This window comes from Dryobates pubescens, chromosome 3 (assembly GCF_014839835.1).
Source record: "Dryobates pubescens isolate bDryPub1 chromosome 3, bDryPub1.pri, whole genome shotgun sequence".
Taxonomy (NCBI): Eukaryota; Metazoa; Chordata; class Aves; order Piciformes; family Picidae; genus Dryobates; species Dryobates pubescens.
In genome coordinates this window covers 17,967,976-17,987,569 of record NC_071614.1, presented here as the reverse complement: position 1 = coordinate 17,987,569, position 19,594 = coordinate 17,967,976, and the positions used below count along the sequence as shown (strand labels likewise).

At 47.6% G+C, this 19,594-nt stretch overlaps 1 protein-coding gene across 1 annotated transcript in view; it reads right to left on the bottom strand.

The window, feature by feature from the left end:
- Window positions 1-606: 606 nt before the first annotated feature.
- SLC24A3 (solute carrier family 24 member 3) overlaps window positions 607-19,594 on the bottom strand; it is a 208,390-nt gene continuing 189,402 nt past the window's right edge. Inside the window, exons 12-17 of the mRNA XM_054179720.1 lie at window positions 18,969-19,245; window positions 17,390-17,556; window positions 15,927-16,041; window positions 14,963-15,075; window positions 2,266-2,331; window positions 607-1,288 (exon numbers count right to left, since the gene is read on the bottom strand). Coding sequence (XP_054035695.1) covers window positions 1,139-1,288; window positions 2,266-2,331; window positions 14,963-15,075; window positions 15,927-16,041; window positions 17,390-17,556; window positions 18,969-19,245 — 888 coding nt within the window. The 3' untranslated portion in view covers window positions 607-1,138. The remainder of the gene's footprint in view (window positions 1,289-2,265; window positions 2,332-14,962; window positions 15,076-15,926; window positions 16,042-17,389; window positions 17,557-18,968; window positions 19,246-19,594) is intronic.

Here is a 19,594-nt window from a genome sequence, read left to right as displayed (position 1 = left end):
CCGCCACGCGCTTAACGTCCTTCTCAGAACAAATAAGACAAACTACTGAATCCCCCCAGAAGAAGAATTTCCATGAAGCAGAGAAAGTTCTGAGCTTTCATTTCCACGTGCAGACCATTAAAACAAACAAACAAACAAAAGCCCATCAGGACACACCTCCTTGGTAGCCCCTCCCGGGCTGGCAATCGAACTATTGCTTGGAAATACCATAAACACCCTAAGGATAAAACTCCAACATTAGTAGTAAAGTGGTGGCAGTGTTTACCCTCGGAATCCACGTTTGCCTTGCATTCCTCCTCACACCTGTACAAGATTCATCACCTCTGGTGAAAAGTCATCATCTGCTGCCTTGACAATCTTCTTTTAATACGTGGTAAACCCTTCACGTGCCAAGTACCTTGAATTGTATTCCCATATTACACTGCCCTGTGATGTCTGGATCATTACAGGAGACCCAGTGCTCAGAAGGAGAAGCTGCAAGGAAACAAAACCACGATGATCTCTAGAAATTAAAACCAAAATATCCTAAAATAACCCCCAAAACCTTAAAAAACAAAAAAACAAGGAAAAAAGAAAACCCACACAACCCCCCCCTCCCTGCCCCAAAACAACCAAAAATTGTTCTCCTTGAAAATCAGCCCCTGTATGATGTACCCTCTTCTGCATTGTTGCAATAGTCTTAAAGTCATAAATTAGTTTAGTCTTCCATCAAATAACTTAAAAAGGAATTGTAGCAGACCAGTTTTGCCTGGCTTGATGCCAGTTAGCAGCCAGTTCATCTAGAGTCACAGGATCAGAGGATGGTAGGGGTTGGAAGGGACCTCCGGAGATCATCGAGTCCAAGCGCCCTGCCAGAGCAGGACAGGAGTCCCAGTCACACTGTTCAAAAGCTGAGCTTAGGATATCACAAGAATGCTGAAAATAACCCAAAATAGTCTTCACATCGATGCAGGAGTTTTCCAGGTTGTGGTGGGGGGAGGTCAGGGAGAGGGCAGACCTAGATGGGGCCAGAGGTCCTACGAACAGTGAGCAGGAGATACATCACGACTCGGAGGTGCACCGCGCTCTGGAGACGCCGGCCGTGGTTTGTATTGCACAGGTTAAGAAGGAAGTTCCTCCCAACAGTCTGCCACCTGCATTAGTGATCTCTGCACATGGGCAAGTTCACAAAAGTGAAAACATTGAACTCTGTCATGATGGAGAAACACAGGAAGATGCCGTAAAGGGAAAGGCACACACACCCTAGCTTCTTATCCAGTTTCCATTTGTTCATGTGGACGCCAAAAACCTACACAACAAACACAGAGTAAGCCACCAAAGCAGCAACATTCCAAGCACAGGGGAAAAGCCCCTTCTCAGATACAGGAGTATATACTTGTCCTGTATCTGAGAAGGAGATTTTCCCTTTACTGATCATGGTCCCCTGGAGGCAAGCACGATGCAAGTACTGCAACAAGTGAGCTGTAGACCACAGCAGCATTACATCAGTGTAGCCACACTCACTGCAATCGCCTGGAGTCCTGGCCCAAGGGCCTTAAAGTTTCTGCAGTGAATTTCTTATTGGTAAGAGCAATCCCATTTCATTAAATCAGAAACATTTTCAAAGACCAGAAGCCTTTTTCCCCACTCAAAATACTTCATGCACCCCTCTGCATCTCTATCTCGACCCACACAGCCTAAGGCTGCACTTGACTTTGCTTAATGCCTCCCACACAAATCTCTTGCGGGGTGAAAGCCCTCAAGATTCGGAGTATGTTACCTAAATCCTCTTCTCTCTATGGTTCCTAGTCTGCTGTGCTGGACTTGGGCAGGCCAGGGAACATGAGGCACTGATTTCAATAGGAATGGTGTCAGATGCAAGCACAGTTTGTTCCGCTCTGTGTTGGATTTCAGAAGGCTCCTAAAAGAGGGCCAAAGCAAACTGTGCAGCACTTTGTCTACCTGCTCAGCAGGAGAAGGGATCTCACCATACATCAAAGGATCTGCCTCAACTCTAGCATGAAAAATAACTGATCATTACTAACAGATCTCTCAGGCTTCTCCCATGAAAACCAAACACCTGTGAGAGCCACCCTGTGACAGTGACGGCTTCTGCAAAGCACCAGAGTGAGGCCTTTGGAAATCTACAATAGTAGTGACCACTGCTATCCCTTAACAGCAGACTTGGCAAGCACTAGTACAGCTGGAGGCAAGAAATGGAAAAGGTGAAGAAAACTTGTATAAAAATCACTTCTGGCAAGGAAGGACAAAGGACTATATACATACTGTGACAAAAACAGAAGCCAGCAGGAGACCGACGGAATAGATAAGCCCTCTGCTGTTTAACCGAATCTGGAAGAGAAGGGAGTTCAGAAAACCATGTCACAACTTCAAGCAACAACATTTCACTCTGCTGGTAATTCAGCAATCCTGGCCTGCAAGCTGTAAGTGCAAAGTAATGGATTAACAGATTGCATCACATTGGAAGGGATCCTCAAAGATCATCTTGTCTGACCCCCCTGCAGGCAGCAGAGACACCTCCAACTGCATCAGGCTGCCCAGGGACACACTAAGGCTGATCTTGAGTGTCTCCAGGGATGGGGTCTCAACCACATCCCTGGGCAACCTCTTCCAATATTTCACCACTCTCATTGTGCAGAACTTCCTCCTGATGTCCAACCTAAATCTCCCCTGCTCCACTTTCAAACCATTGCCCCTTGTCCTATCACTCCAAGCCCTTCTAAACAGTCCTTCCCCAGCCTTCCTGTAAGTCCACTTCAGATATTGAAATGTATCTACAAGGTCTGCCTGGAGCCTTCTCTTCTCCAGGCTGAACAGCCCCATTTTTTTCAGCTTGTTTTCATAGGAGAGGTGCTCAGACCTCTGTTCAGCATCCAGAGAACTGCAGGGCTTGGATTGCTGCAGGGTGTGAGGGCCAATTTTGTGACAGTCTGCATAACTGAAGGTGAAAAATGTTAATGTAAACTGCAGGTTGCCCATGGCAGGCAGGAGGAAGTGTATTTTTGCAGCCATGTCTCTAAGACCACTGCAGCTTCTAGCATCAGTGCCACAAGAGCTTGGGAACAAACACAGTGCCAGGTTCTGACCCAGAAGTTTTCCTTTGATACCCCACAGCATACTTCCTGTTACACTAAGGAGCCACAACAAACTAATCAGGGGGCTCTGTGCACATATTATTGCTTCCTGGAGAGACAGACTGGTTCACTGCTTCATTCAGCACGTTCAGGAGGACACTTGATAGGGTGCTTGGTTGCATGGTTTAGTCGATTAGGTGGTGTTGGATGATAGGTTGGACACGATGATCTTGAAGGTCTCCTCCAACCTGGTCTGGTCTGGTCTGGTCTATTCTATTCTATTCCTATTCATTCCCAGGCATCTACTCCTCTTCTCCTGCTTCCACCAACGCGAATGGTCCATACCTGACAGCTATCACAGAATCATAGAATCAAGCAGGTTGGAAAAGACCTCAGAGATCATCAAGTTCAACCTATTACCTAACACCTTAACACCTCAGGACAACTAAACCACGGCTTCAAGTGCCACATCCAATCCCTTTTTGAACACCTCCAGGGATGGTGACTCTACCACCTCCCTAGGCAGCACATTCCAATGGCAAATTACTCTTTCTGGGAAGGACTTTCTCCTCACCTCCAGCCTAGACTTCCCCTGGCACAGATTGAGACTGTGTCCTCTTGTTCTGGTGCTGGTTGTCTGGGAGAAGAGACCAACCCCCACCTGTCTACAACCTCCCTTCAGGTAGTTGTAGAGAGCAATAAGGTCTCCCCTGAGCCTCCTCTTCTCTAACCTGGATTTCCATTTTGGTTGATCTAAAATGAAAACACAAACCCTAAACTAACTGTCTGGAACTAAAATACAAAACTTAAAGCCACCTTCCCTGCTACCCCAAAATGAGCAGCAGCTGGCTAGGAAAGGCAGCTACAACTTCACAGTAAATTCCTGTCTGGACTCTGGTCAGGAATTCTGCCTGAGCAGTGCCAACATCTGCAAAAACTGTCAGCCCCAAAATACATCAATTGGGAAGGAGTTCACAGGAGAAGGAAGCAAATGAAGCAGCTGGGATAATTTTAGCATGGAAAATGTCTGAATTCATCCTAAAGTACAGACACTGCTTCTCAGTTACATCATTAGCCTCTACAAAACCAGCAGACATTTGGAAAGAAGACCCTTCCAAAGGCCTCTGTGTCCAATTTCCTGAGGACTGTGCTTCCAAAGGGAGGTGTTTGGAGCTGCCTTTTTTAGGACTCTAGAGAAGGGCCACGAGGATGATTAGAGGGCTGGAGCACCTCTCCTATGAGGACAGGCTGAGAGAGCTGAGGTTGTTCAGCTTGGAGAAGAGAAGGCTCCGAGACCTCATTGTGGCTTTCCAGTATCTGAAGGGGGCTACAAGAACCTGGAGAGGGAGTTTCTAGGGTGTAGGGTAGTGTTAGGACTAGGGGGAATGGCTCCAAGCTACAAGAAGATAGATTTACATTAGACCTTAGGAGGAATGTCTTCACCATGAGGCTGGTGAGACACTGGAACAGGTGGAAGCCCCATCCCTGGATTTTTTTAAGGCAAGGCTGGATATGGCTCTGGGAAACCTGATCAAGTGGAAAGGGTCCTTGCCCATGGGAGGGGGGGTTGGAACTAGATGATCCTTGAAGTCCCTTCCAACTCTGACAATTCTGTGATTCTGTGACTGTCTGCAAGGCTCCTCTTTGGAAGTCATTCAGGGCAATGAAAGTTGCTATGGAGGATTACTCAGAAGTAAGAAGTGTATGCTAATTATTTACAAGCACTTTAGGAATGTAACAGGAACACAGGTCAAGCTGGGGTTGGTCTCTTCTCCCAGACAACCAGCACCAGAACAAGAGGACACAGTCACAAGCTGCACCAGGGAAGGTTTAGGCTGGATGTTAGGAAGAAGTTCTTAATAGAAAGAGAGATTGTCCATTGGAATGTGCTGCTCAGGGAGGTGGTGGAGTCACCATCACTGGAGGTGTTTAGGAAGAGACTGGATGGGGTGCTCAGTGTCATGGTTTAGTTGATTAGATGGTGTTGGGTGATAGGTTGGACTTGATGATCTTGAAGGTCTCTTCCAACCTGGTTAATTCTATTCCATTCCATTCCATTCCATTGGCAAAGCAAACACAGCAACCCCTTCAGCAGCAGGAGCACCACTTTTCCCTTGTAGTGGTATTGCTGCATTAACTCCAGGTTAACGGTGCTCAACTCAGGCTTAACTAGCAATGCTCCTGGCCTGGCATCTGGCCCAGTTCCCAATGTTCAGCAAAGCAATTAGCTATTAATTAACCTAAATAACAAGAACTTGCCTTAATTGAGGCTTGACTATTCCCAGAGGAAGAAGGACTTCCTGGGTGGGGTAAAAGGATGTTTTCTACTGCCATTTTCACTTTCCAGTGCTTGCTTTTTTTTTCCTCTCAAAACCAAAACAAACCAACCCCCCCAAAAAAACCCAAATCAAAACAAACAAAAACCCCACCCCCAAACAAACAACTAAAAAACCCCAATTCAACCAACTGAAATAAACAAACCCCAAAAACCCCAGACTATTTATTAAGGTCATTGCCTGATACCTCACTCTGTCATGGGACAGCAGGCTTAAAACCCTTCCATGTACATAGCAAAGGGTGGTTTCCTGGGGGGAAGCAAATGCTAGCTCTGGAATGCACTTTGTCAAGAAGCTCATTTGGCTGAACTGGATACATATCACAGCTGGACTTTCTGGAAGAAAAAGTACAACTCCTTGGGTAAAAAAACCCTCACTGGTGAGCTCAAAGCACTAAGTTGTGAAGCATTCCAGATGTTTCCACTGTGGGTCAGGAGATGATGCAGGCATGGCATCTCCCCCTGCCATGGAGCAGACAGAAAAGGGACAAAAGAGGACAAAGATGATAGGTGAGAAGGGCTATAAAATAATGGGAGGTGAATGAAAAAGGACAAGAAGACAGTTGGAGCAAACTGACATTGATGTACACCTGTCCCAAAAGCTGATCTGCCCTGGGACAGCTGGGAGATGGATTCCATAGGTGGGTGCTGGGTGTAACTCTGGTGCATTGGACTTGCAGGATGCACGTTGTGGAGGTTCTCTTTGTGCACACAGTCAGCCTGATCTGGCTTGCACAGAGCTGCTCTGCACAGCGTGTGCAGGAGCCCAGCTGTGCATGGTGCACTGCTTTTCTGGCACAGGCACCAAGTCTGACCTCACCAGGCTTTTGCTCATGTGGAGAGCAGCAAACATTCAGGCACTGTGCCCAGGGGCTCTGCCTCATTTAAGACAGTCCTGGAGCAGGCTGATTTACACCTGCAAGCCACCTCCCTCCTTGCAGATACAATTGCTGTTTGGAGCTCTCCAGTAAATCTTGCACTGGTTGTGGAAGAGGTTTCCAGTGTCAGCTCAGCCAGCAGCAGCTTGATTTCCCTGATGCACAGGTCATAGAGCACTCCCTGTTCAGCAGAGCTGAGGAGGACAGGCTTGAGCAAACATATTCCCCCTATCAAATCTGCTACAGAACACTTGGTTATTTAATCCCATTAAGAATAACCAGAGGATTTCGTGGCTAGCTGGAAATGGTTCTCTGAAAATGTAACAGATCCAGCCCCAAACGTTAATGAAAACAAGAACATTTAATACTAGCAAACACTGCTATTCCTTATCTATCAGCAGCAAGGAGGCTGCACTGTTTCACAGATAAATCTGTTTCAGAGGAGAGCCTATTTCAGGTTCTTACCATAGAAGCATAGAATCAACCAGGTTGGAAAAGACCTCAGAGACCATCAAGTCCAACCTATCACCCAACACCTCATGACTAACTAAACCATGGCTCCAAGGGCCACATCCAATCCTTTTTTGAACACCTCCAGGGACAGGGACTCCACCTTCTGTATTTGATTTTGGGCTACAAGCCTACAGCTTTGGAAATACAGTTTTCAAGTGATGAACTTTTCCTACTTCTCTGATTGCCATCACAGCCTGCCCTATTTCTTATTGCAGCTTCTAACTCTGAGCACAGGAGCTCAGAAGATTCTGCAATCTGCTATGAAAAGCTTAAGAAAAAGATGTTCCCTTGATCTGTCAAATGAGGGTAGAAATCAGTCAAGCAGCCTTCTCAAGAGATAAGTGGCTTTTCCTGGAATAGGTGTTCTCAGGTTGTTCAGGGACAACCCAGGCTGGCAGAATGTTCAGAAGTCACGGGAAGAGAGGAGATCATTTCAGTTTTAAGAAAAGAGCAGAAAAAGGGCCTCAGCTGGAGGCTTCTTAATTATAGAAGGAAAAGCTCAGCTCCCTGTTCATTTAAGAACAGGAAATTCTTCTTCCCCAGGAGAGAGCTGTCTGCAGATGAAGTACTCCCTCATACTGCAAGGAGGGGAAAAAATCAACATTCCCAAACTCTCCTTTGAGGTTTGGCTTTTATTTAGTGGCTAGAGCAAGGCATAAAGACACTGTTTTGACTGATCACACATGAAAGGTTTGCAAGTTCAAAACCTTCTGTGTCTGAGTTTGAATGGACACTATCTTCCCTGCTTCTTGTGGAGCACACAGAAAGATGCCAGCTCCAGCTATTCCCAGCACAGCTCCTGCAGGCAATAAGGAACAGAGGCTGAAACCAAACAGCAGAGGAAAAACAATGGAAAACAAAGTGATTCCATTCTCCAGTTCTTTTCTGGCAGTTGCTGAAGGGAAAACAAGGAGCTATTGACAATATTCAAACTGGGTTTGCCCCAGAGTCCAAATATGAGAGGAATTACCTCATTCAGGAATATTAGAAAGGCTCTGTTATGTTTCCAGTCCCTTGGCTAAAAAAGTTGCAGGTCCCTTGTTTGGGGGATCTTTTCCTGCAGGTCTTTGGGATCAGAATTACTCACTGTCAAAGCTGCATTGCTGCTGCTGGGCTATCAGCAGGTCAGGCTGCAGATACAAATGTGACAGCTGCAAAGGGTCTGGCACCCCAGAGCAGGAGGAGCAGCACCTAGAGTGAAGGGTGACACTGTGGAAAACTAGGACCCCTGCAGACATCCAGAGTCACTATCCTGTTACTGACCTCAGTGTCTGCCCCAGGGACTGACAGACCCATTGAACCTATCCTCCCTCTTCTCTTGGGGGATTTAAGATGCTCCATATGCAGGTACCCCGGGGCAGAATGGGGCAGGGAACAGATACACAGGTGTTGGCTGTGAGGAGATTCTGTGAGATGAAGGCCACTTTGTCCTAGTGTTGTAAGATTCATCACAGTGCCTGGGGATTGCCACAGTGAAGAGCAAACTGGTCAGCGAGTCGCAAAGAAGTGATGCTTGGCCATCTCGATGTGTTCCTCGAGCATTTGATTCTCTCTTGATTCTCCTGTGACTAACAAGGCTCCCTCTGGGGTTCCTCCTCCTCTCACTGGCTGCCTTTTTGTGTAAAAGCAATGCAATGCCTCCAAGACTTCTGATTTACTGTCAGTATTTGCTGAAATTGGCTGAAATTAAGAGGCAGAGGAGTGGTGGAGAGATCTATGATTGTGGTCCCAAATGCTGATGTGAACAAATGAACCTGGCTGGTTAATCCTTAGACTAAAATTCCTGTGCTCTAAAGTACTCCTGGCTGATGTCTGGTTTACAGCTCTGCATCCAAAAAGAGATTCCAGAGGGAAGCAATTGGATGGAAGACATGGAGCAAATGTCCTTCCACTCTGGATTTGCCAGAGCCAGTGGGGAAGGATGCTTACAGGATTAGAGAGTCAGCAATGTGTCCAGGACTCAGAGCTGGGAGAGATGAGAAAGTGAACTCTTTCAAAGGTCTCTCTTGGTCCACAGGGATGCTGTTTTTTCTCTGAAAGTCCTGCTGGCTTGCTAGATGAGCTATGGTTGATAACAGAAGGCCAGAGCTACAGCATGAGGGTGGCCAAGTGACCCCTGAGTAGGGGAGCTGGAAGGTCCAGTGGGAAGCATTGAGGAAAGCAGAGTTAGTGCCTGGACACTAATGGGTGTCCAGAAATAACAAGGACTCTTAAAATCATAGGCATAATTGGGTTAGGGATTAGACATTGTAGAAACAGGAGGGATCTGATGTGGAAGCTGTTTGACCTTAACCAGATCTGCCTTTTGGTGGGAAAGGTGTCAGTGGCCAAAATCAAGAACTGTGGGACTGACAACCGAGTTGAAGGAGAAGGGTGAGTGCAGAGAAGGACCTTTTCTTCTCTGCCTCAGTACTAACATTTTCCTGCAGAAGCACAAGGTAGAGCATTCTCTGGCTTAGGTTTGGGCTGACTCCAGCCAGCACTGGAAGGAAGAGAATAAAAATCCAGTTATGCACATTGATGATCACACTGAGACAGCCCTCATTTGTGGTCAGAGATACACACAAGGGAGACAGGGTGAGTGATGTCAGGGACCAGAGCTCTAGAGCACACAGTGACACTGCCTGGTGTGCCAGCTTCCTACATCACCTCATGTGGGTACAGCCCCCCGGCTCAGCCTGGCCTAATGTCTCTTCTGCCCTGAAGACTCCACTTATGGTGTACCTACATCCTACAGGAAAATGCAAGGCACAGAACCAGAAGTGGTGGTGACAGATGCTTCCAAGATGCAGCCTGAGAAGGAAAGGATGGTTTGCCATTTCTATCTTGCAAGAAGAAAGGAAGAATAAAGTAAATAATAAGCTGGAACATCTATCAGCAACAGGCCTGGGAAAGAGTCAGTCAGACACTTAATCAAAATGACTGAGATTTAGCAAGGCAGCACCAGGATGTGTCTCAAGACATTCACAACCTATTACCAGTTCTGCCACTTACCTACTGCATGACCTCCAACAAGTCCATTTATCTCTCTCTGACAGGTCCTCTCTTGCTCTTTTCCTGTCTTATCTATCAGATCACAAGCTGAACTTTTCCCCCCTCAGGCACCATCTCATAGAGTGAACTTGTTTAGCAAGAAGTCCTGATTCTGCACATAGCTTCCTGTGGTTTCTGCCAGGCACATGACAAAACCAGGCAGCAACCAGGACCTGGGGTGACAATGCTTTCAATATATTCAAGCCTCTCAAGCAGCCCAGGGCTTCCAGGCTGCACCTCAGCCAAAGCTCTCTGCCTACCTCAAATCTAAAGGCACCATCTGTAAAATGGGCTCTGAAACACCCACCTGCCCTTAGGGAGTTCAAGGAAGGCTCAAACAGAAGCTCATCCTACAAAGGGTGCTAAAGCAGCTGAAAGCACCATTAGCAGTGAGACTGCTCTTCACACTCAGAATGAAGCCCCATAAATCTCCTCCTGATTAGGAGCAGTTGCTTGGCTGGTTACTGTGTGAAGCCACGTGGCCACGTGTGGCTGAGCAGGACACCACACTGCCACACACATGTGCCCACCTTGGCACAGAGGTGGACAAAGGGAGAGTCAAAGGGAGCACATCCTCTTCATCTATGCATGGTAACATACTGGTCGATGGTAGGCTGAACATGAGCCTGCAATGTGCCCAGGCAGCCAAGAGGGCCAATGGCATCCTGGCCTGCATCAAGAACAGTGTGGTCAGCAGGAGCAGGGAGGTCATTCTGCCCCTGTACACTGCACTGGTTAGGCCGCACCTCGAGTACTGTGTCCAGTTCTGGGCCCCTCAGTTTAGGAAGGAGGTTGACTTGCTGGAACGAGTCCAGAGAAGGGCAACGAAGTTGGTGAGGGGTTTGGAACACAGCCCTGTGAGGAAAGACTGAGGGAGCTGGGGCTGCTTAGCCTGGAGAGAAGGAGACACAGGGGTGACCTTATCACTCTCTACAACTACCTGAAGGGAGGTTGTAGACAGACGGATGATGGTATCTTCTCGCAGGCAGCCAGTACCAGAACAAGAGGACACAGTCTCAGGCTGCGCCAGGGGAGGTTTAGGTTGGATGTGAGGAAGAAGTTCTATACAGAGAGAGTGATTGCCCATTGGAATGGGCTGCTGGGGGAGGTGGTGGAGTTGCCGTCATTGGAGGTTTTCAGGAGAAGACTTGATGGGGTGCTTGGTGCCATGGGTTAGTTGTTTAGGTGGTGTTGGATTGGTTGCGGGGTTGGATGCGATGATCTTGAAGGTCTCTTCCAACCTGGTTTATTCTATACTATTCTATTCTATACATCAGCATTAACAGGGAGTAAAATCCGGCCACAGGGGATCCTGACTCAGACAGTTTCACACAGAAGAGACACAGTGATGTTACAGACAGAAATACTGCACTCTGGAGAAAGCCCCTCCAGTGTTTAGACTTCCAGAAAAATGAGGCTGGAGGGGGCTCCTAGGAGGCAATTCTTAACTCTCAAATCACACAATCCAATTTTTTGGCTTCCACAAAAGCTATCACTGCCTTAACAGTTTGGTTATTAAAATGCATTTACTCTCTGCTTTCAGCAAAAGCTGAGCTTTGCAGCACTCCTCTTACATTAAACATTCTGGGGAGGTGGTCATTGTTTTGGAAGATATGAAAAAGTAATGACAAGCAAGCACGCTCTTTTTGCCTCACAAATGCCTCCTTCCCTCCATAAATAAGACACGGGTGAGGAGTGGCTCAAGAGCAGTCTGGAGAAGGACTTGGAGGAGTCAGATGGTGAAAAATTTCAACATGAGCCAGCAATGGTTGCTGGCAGCCCAGAAGGCAGCTGTGTGCTGAGCTCCTTCAAGAGAAGTGTGACCAGCAGGACAGGGAGGGGATTCTGCCCCTCTGCTCTGCTCTGGTGAGACCCCACCTGAAGTACTGTATCCAGTTCTACCACAATGAAAGAGAATGGATTGAAGCTTGAGAAGGGCAGATTTAGACTGGAGATTAGAAAGAAATTCTAGAACAGGCTGCCCAGAAAGGTCATGGACACCCCCTGCCTGGAGGTGTTCAAAGCCAGGCTGGATGAGGCCTTGAGCAACCTGGTGTAGTGGAAGGTAAACCCTGCCCACAGCAGGGGAGCTGGAACTAGATGGTCTTTAATGTCCCTTCCAACACAAACCGTTCTATGAATCCACGAATTGCAATGGCTTTGAGGAGCTCCTACTTTGCAGGAGATGCCACAAAGACTGCCTCTTCTCCCAGGCAACCAGCGCCAGAACAAGAGGACAGTCTCAAGCTGCACCAGGGGAGGTTTAGGCTGGATGTTAGGAAGAAGTTCTTCACAGAAAGAGAGATTGGACATTGGAATGTGCTGCCCAGGGAGGTGGTGGAGTCACCATCACTGGAGGTGTTTAGGAAGAGACTGGATGAGGCACTTGGTGCCATGGTTTAGTTGATTAGATGGTGTTGGGTGATAGGTTGAACTCTGTGATCTCAAAGGTCTTTTCCAATCTGGTTAATTCTATTCTACTCTACTCTACTCTACTCTATTCTATAGGAGCAGTTCTAAATTGTGATTGCTAGCTCAGAGATTACCCACTGCTTCTGACTCACAGTCACATTTAGTGGACAAGCAGGTTGGCCTGGGCCTGTGAACCACCACACCGCAAGCAGGCCTTGCTTGTGTGAGCAGCCCAGGGCTCAGCACTAAGAACCTCAGGCAGCAGAAGACTCTTCCTCTTCTTTCGCCTGTGCTGACCTTGGTGCCAGGCACATCATCAGGGCTCCCTGTATAACAAACAGCACCTTGCAGCTCTTCATGCTCTCACCAGGCTGCACCTAAGCCAGCTGATGCCAGTCTGTTCTGGTGACTTAGTAGTAAATGATTACTACTAATGGGGGTGGAGGGGGTGGAGGGAGAGGCTTGTTTTGTTTTGAAGTCTGGTTATCCCAGGATTTGGAGAGAAATCCAGGAAGTGCAAGTGAAAACTGAGGAAATTCTTTGCTAATTGTGGGACTCTTTCCAAGCCTGCCTTTTCTAACCATGTGATCAGGGCTCCACAATGAACATTTGGGGCGTGCAAAACAGTAGGGACATTGTTACCCTCCCCTGAAAGCTGGCTGCTGCTTCTCAGCCGCTTGGTTTCAATCATTTTCCACAAAAAACACAGAAGAGCTCCAGATAAGCTGCTTGTTAAAGAAAGAGATTTCATTCCTACAGCTTTTGTGACTCCTCTTTTCAAGAAGTGCAAAGATCCAAGGACAGAAGCACCAAGAGCATCCTGGGCTGAATTAGGAGAAGCATCGCTAGTGGGTAGAGGGACACGTGCTGGAAGGTGTCCAGAGAAGGGCCACGAGGATGAGCAGAGGGCTGGAGCTCCTCTCCTAGGAGGACAGACTGAGGGAGTTGGAGCTGTTCAGTCTGGAGAAGAGAAGGCTCCAAGGAGACCTAATTGTGGCCTTCCAGTATTTGAAGGGGGCTACAGGAGAAGTCTTCAGGAGAAGACTTGATGGGGTGCTTGGTGCCGTGGGTTAGTTGTTTGGGCGGTGTTGGATTGGTTGATGGGTTGGATGCGATGATCTTGAAGGTCTCTTCCAACCTGGTTTATTCTATGTATTCTATTCTACGTATTCTACAAGAAAGCTGGGGAGGAACTTTTTGAGGGAGTGATAGGACTGGGGGGAATGCAACAAAACTAGAAATGAGTAGATTCAAATTGGATGTTAGGAAGAAGTTCTTCCCCATGAGGGTGGTGAGAGACTGGCACAGGTTGCCCAGGGAGATGGTGGAAGCCTCATCCCTGGAAGTGTTTAAGGCCAGGCTGGATGTGGCTGTGAGCAACCTGCTGTAGTGTGAGGTGTCCCTGCCCATGTCAGTGGGGTTGGAACTGGATGATCCTTGAGGTCCCTTCCCACCCTAACAATTCCATGATTATTTTACTCAGCACTGGTGAGACATATCTGGAGTGCCTGGTCCAGTTCTGGGCTCCTCAATACAAGGACAATATGGACTTCCTGGAGCAAGTCCACTCAAGGCTCACAAGGATGATTTAAGGGACTGCAACATCTGACATAGAAAGAGGCTGAAAGAGCTGGGGCTGTTCACTCAGGACAAGATTCAGGGGGATCTTACTGATGCACATAAATAGGTGATGGGAAAGGACAGAGAAGGTACAAACAAACTCTTCTGAGCAGCATCCATTGAGAGGACAAGAGGCCACAGACAATTTCACACACAGAAATCCCCTTTAAACATGAGAATATTTTTCTACTGTGAGAGTGATCAAACACTGGAACAGTCTTCATCCTTGGAGGAATTCGGGACCCATCTGAACACGGCCCTAAGCATCCTGGCTCTAGCTGATCCTGCTTAGAGCAGCAGCCTGAGGACTAGACAATCTTGCCAACCTCAACAATTTTGTGATTCTCCAGTCTTTTAACTTTGCATGCACTCATTGTAATTGAATCACAGAATCACCAAGGTTGGAAGAGACCTCCTGTCCTGCATTGCTCTGTGAGTGGTGCCAAGCTAATAGCAACAGCAACAGTGACTTCTCTCTAGGACTTCAGGCTATCTCCTGCTCTTCCTTCTCAGGTGGGAGCTTGCAACACCTTTAGGGGAGGGAGGATGGATCTTTTATCATTTGGGAAGCAAAGGATGGCTTCACTGGTGTTGGGTGGCTGTAACCAAACAGGAAAGCTCTGCAGTGCTTCCTTATGATGGTCATGTTCTGAAACATCATTAGTTAACAGCTTCCTTCACCTTCCATTGTGCTAACTAGAAAGCTGTACAGGTCTGCTTTATTCTTAACTTTCCAGGCATGTGTTTATCCCCTCTGGCTTAACAAGAACAGGATCATTCTCCTTAGATGGAATATATTCAACTGCATGAACATACTGCATGCTCTAATGAGTTAGCCTATTGCAGCTGCCTTTAAGGAGGAGATGGAAGTTCTTGTCCTTGAAAGGATGGGGAATGTCCAATGACAATTACATCATAGCAGAGTAAAACTATTTATTTCTTCAAATTTGACAGAATTTTGGACTTGGAGTTTTTTGGTTTGTTCTGTTTTGTGGTTCTGGGTGGTTGTTGTTTTTTTCCTAAGCAGATCTGCTTTATAGAAAAAAGAAGTAAATCAAATAAAACCAAACCAGCATGTAAAGAAATGCAGGACTTACATATGATCCATAATTCACTGCAAGGGTCTGCAAAGCCCAGGGGAGGCCCAGGCCAATCAAAATATCAAAAACATTGCTTCCAATGGAGTTGGACACAGCCATATCCCCCATACCTGCAGGAATGGAAACCAGGTACAGGTCAGACACAGGTGTCAGGAAAGTCTTTCGACATTTAGAACAGTAATACACCAAGCAGAGCTAATCCAGACAATTTCCATGAATGAAGGCAGAGAGTTAAGGGAGATCCCTCTCACCCCATCCCTTCCCTTTCCTCTTTGCTCTGCTCATTACAGGGTTGAAGGGGCTGAATCCACCTTCTAGGCCCATTTGAAAACTTCCTTAACTAATCTTCTGCTGCTGTGCAGAGCTTGGCCACTGGCTGTGACCTGCCAGCACTCTTGTGATGTGACAGAAGGGCTTCTGATGCTTTACTGTAACCACAACAAATGAGTTTCTATACTGGACTGCTTAGATTAGGTCTTTGGGCTGTCTATTGGGTGCTTAGTTGTGGCAGTGAAGAGCCACTGGTTTTGCTCCTCAAACCAGAACTGAGAACTTTCTTTTTTCTCTTAAAACAACTGTTGCTGGAGTCAAAAGGTGAGGGAGAAAGAAGTTTTCCTTAAGAACAGCAGTATCTTCCAGTCCTCACGAGGGAAGTGACCTTTATGCCATGTTCTAAACAATTCTATACCAAAGTACCTAAATCAAGAACAAACACTGGCATTTGGGGAAGGCTTGAAGCTGGTAATAGTGCCTGAACTTGCTCCACATTGCCATGAAGAACCTGTTAGCAGTTCTCTGCAATAGTCACACAATTCCTTCCCTGTTCTTGTTTTAAATGCAATCCCCAGGGAAGGGGCTCTGTCCTGTTTTCACATTACAGACACATCTGTCCCACCTGAAGTGGAAGAAGACATGAGGAAACACTTCCAATAGCAGTATGACATCTCTGTGCTGAACCCACCTTGCCTCGCTACGATCAGGCTTGCCATGCAGTCCGGCACACTGGTTCCAGCTGCCAAGAACGTGATGCCCATGATCACATCTGGAATTCCCAGTGTGTAACCAATGATTGTCACCTAAGGAGAAGAAATAAACTGTCAAGCTGTTCACAGGAATTAAAATCAAGGACCGTATGGGCCCGATTCTGCATGACTGCCCAGTGAAAACTCATCTTGCTACAAGAAGAAGCAACAACAGGTTTTGTTTGGTGTGCTCATCACCTGCCAGAGGACAGCACTCACCTGCTATGTACCCTCTTCACACCTTTCATCCACAGTTTCCCTAACACTGACCTGGAAAAGAGAGTACATGGAGGCCCACTACCCTGTGTACCAGTCTCCTGATCTTGGCTGAAGTTTGCAGGCATTATTATAAACTGAGACCACCACTGACTTGTTGGAGCATGTCCAGAGAAGGGCAACAAAGTTGGTGAGGGGCTTTGGAACACAAGCCCCATGAAGAGAGACTGAGGGAGCTGGGATTGCTTAGCCTGGAGAAGAGGAGGCTCAGGAGAGACCTTCTTGCTGTCTACAACTCCCTGAAGGGAGGTTGTAGCCAGGTGGGGGTTGGTCTCTTCTCCAGGCAACCTGTGGCAGAACAAGAGAACACAGTCTCAAGCTGCACCAGGGGAGGTTTAGGCTGGAGGTGAGGAAAAAGTTCTTCACAGAAAGAGTAATTGGCCATTGGGATGTGCTGTCCAGGGAGGTGGTGGAGTCACCATCCCTGGAGGTGTTCAAAAAAGGATTGGATGTGGCACTTGGAGCCATGGTTGTCCTGAGGTGTTAGGTATTAGGTAATAGGTTGGACTTGATGGTCTCTGAGGTCTTTTCCAACCTGGTTGATTCTATTCTATTGCAATCCAATATTTTCTTAAAGACCTCCAGTGATGGTGACTCCACCACCCTCTTGGGCAGTCCATCCTAGTGGCTAATCAGCCTTTCTTTGAGGAAGTGCTTCCTAACACCTAAACTAAGCCTGCCCTGGTGCAGCCTCGTGAGGTAGAATTAAGTTCCTATTAGCCAGAGTAGCTGTGCAAGAATTTGGCTGAGTTCAAAGTCCTACCACACCCAAACCTGTCTCTTCAGCTAGCATGCTCCAATAAAAGGAAAAGGTATTTGAGGCCAGATTGTTAGCAGCATCAGACCCTCTTTACATTGCCCTGCACAACAAGGAGGTGTTAAATAGGTGCAAGTGTTAAAAATCTGGGTGAAATTCCAGCCCTGAATCAAGTTCAAAGGCCATGGATACTGGCCCCCTAATCTTCTTCTCTGAGTGTGGACAGGTCTAGTGCAAGTGGAAGCAGATTTAGTTGTTCTTACCTAAAACTTCCAGTATAGAGAAATTTCTACACACCTCTCTAAGCTGACAGAACCTACTTTCTGTTTCCTGTCCCAGACTGTGGTCTCTGCTTTAGCTTGTACATACCATCCACACCATCATGTAGGAGAAAGCTGCAATCCAGAGGGTAGAAGAAGCAAAGGTAACCATGAACCATTTTTCCAAGTGGGGTTTGTTACAGTTGGGCACTGTGAAGTACAGGACAAAACTCAATGGCCATGTGAAGAGCCACTTCAAGATTTCTATCTTGCCAGCTGTAAAACAAAAGAGAAGGAAAAAAAAAAGGGGGGGGTAAGAGAGGAGGAGGAAACAATCACAATTCTTGTCTGGTTTAGCCAGAATGTTTTCATTTTAGGGTAGTAGGAACCTGGCACAAAGGAGATCTCCATCCCACAACATCACAGTGGTCAGCAACCTGAGGCACATACTCTAAGCCAGGAAGAGTGAGAAGACACTGTGGTGAGAAGACACTGTGGTTGTGCCTAGTTAACAGCAGCAATCTGAGGCATCCAGCACCTTCTTTGCTCCTTGCTCCACACCAGCAGCATCACTGCCTTGCCTCTGCTAGCACCTCACCTTAGTGCTGAGCTAAGAGCTGGAACAGGTTGCCCAGGGAGGTGGAGGCCTCATCCCTGGAGGTTTTTAAGGCCAGGCTGGATGTGGCTCTGAGCAACATGATGCAGAGTGAGGGGTCCCTGCCCATGGCAGGGGGATTTGAACTGGATGATACATGAGGTCCCTTCCAACCCTAGCAATTCTATGATTCATTTGCCAGCAGCCCTTTCATTCTCAGCTTCCTCTGGAATCAGCAGAGAAATAAAGATCTCCCCAGAGGATGACTCAGGTTTTGGGGACTGGAATCACCCAGTGGAGATCACTGCCCCTTCCCTCTGATTGCAACAGCAGCACTGGGCCAACACATGAGCTACAGCAGAGGCACATGAAGCCCAAGAGTCTGTATTCTGAGAAGTTCCTGTTGTTTCCCAGTTCCTCTTTGTCTTTTCCCTCTGTACTCAGGACTGGTTAGGCCACAACTTCAGTACTGAGTCCAGTTCTAGGTCTCTCAGTTTAAGGACACTGAGACACTTGAATGTGTCCAGAGAAGGGCAATGAGGCTGGGGAGAGGTCTCAAGCACAGCCTTATGAGGAGAGGCTGAGGGAGCTGGGATTATTTAGCCTGGAGAAGAGGAGGATCAGGGGAGACCTTATTGCTCTCTACAATTACCTGAAAGGAGGTTGTAGACAGGTGGGGGTTGGTCTCTTCTCCCAAGCAACCAGCACCAGAACAAGAGGACACAGTCTCAAGGTGCACCAAGGGAAGTTTAGGCTGGAGGTGAGGAGAAAGTTCTTCCCAGAAAGAGTAATTGGCCATTGGAATGTGCTGCCCAGGGAGGTGGTGGAGTCACCATCCCTGGAGGTGTTCAAAAAGGGATTGGATGTGGCACTTGGTGCCATGGTTTAGCTAGTCATGAGGTGATGATCTCTGAGGTCTTTTCTAACCTTATTGATTCTATGATGTTTACCTGTGAGCACAAACTACACTACCAGGTGCAGGCTGCCAGGAGCTCAGAAACACCGCTCCCTCAGCACACACCTGCCACGCTTTCCGGCACACCCAAGCCGCGCTTCGCTTTCCGGAACGACACAAACCCGAGCAGCTTCTTACTGGGTAGGTCAAAAGGTGTGTATGGTCCTTCGTGGTCATCGTCATCATCATCTTCCTCCTCCTCCTCATCGTTCTCGTTGTTCTCATTGTCCTCATTCTCGTTCTCTGTCTCGTTCCCCGCCTCGGCGATGTCCTCGTCGCGCCGCGTGCCGTTCACGCCCCGCTCGCCGGAGTTGCTGGGGCCTGTCCCGTTCTCCACCACGTGCTTGATAGGGATTTTGATTGCTACTTCTGACTCACCATTGGTGTAAGTCCTGCTGTTGATCAGCCTCTGCCTCTGGAAATACAGGCACAAAGTCTTGCTGAAAGACAGATTTCTTTTTTTTTTTTTTTTTTTTTTAAAGAGCAAGGGAGGGAAAGAGGAAGAAGTGAGCTGAGTCCTTGGAACATGTGCCTTGAAATGCAGGTGTAAGGTGATGCTTGCTTGGGGATGGCCAGATATGCACAGCTTCTAGGAGAGAAAAAAACACTGACTCCAGGACTACCAGAGGCCATGAGGAGGAGCAGAGGGCTGGAGCACCTCTCCTTGTGAGGATAGACTGAGGGAGTTGGGCCTGCTCAGTCTGGAGAAGAGAAGGCTCCCAGGAGACCTTACTGTGGCCTTCCAGTATCTGAAGGGTGCCTAC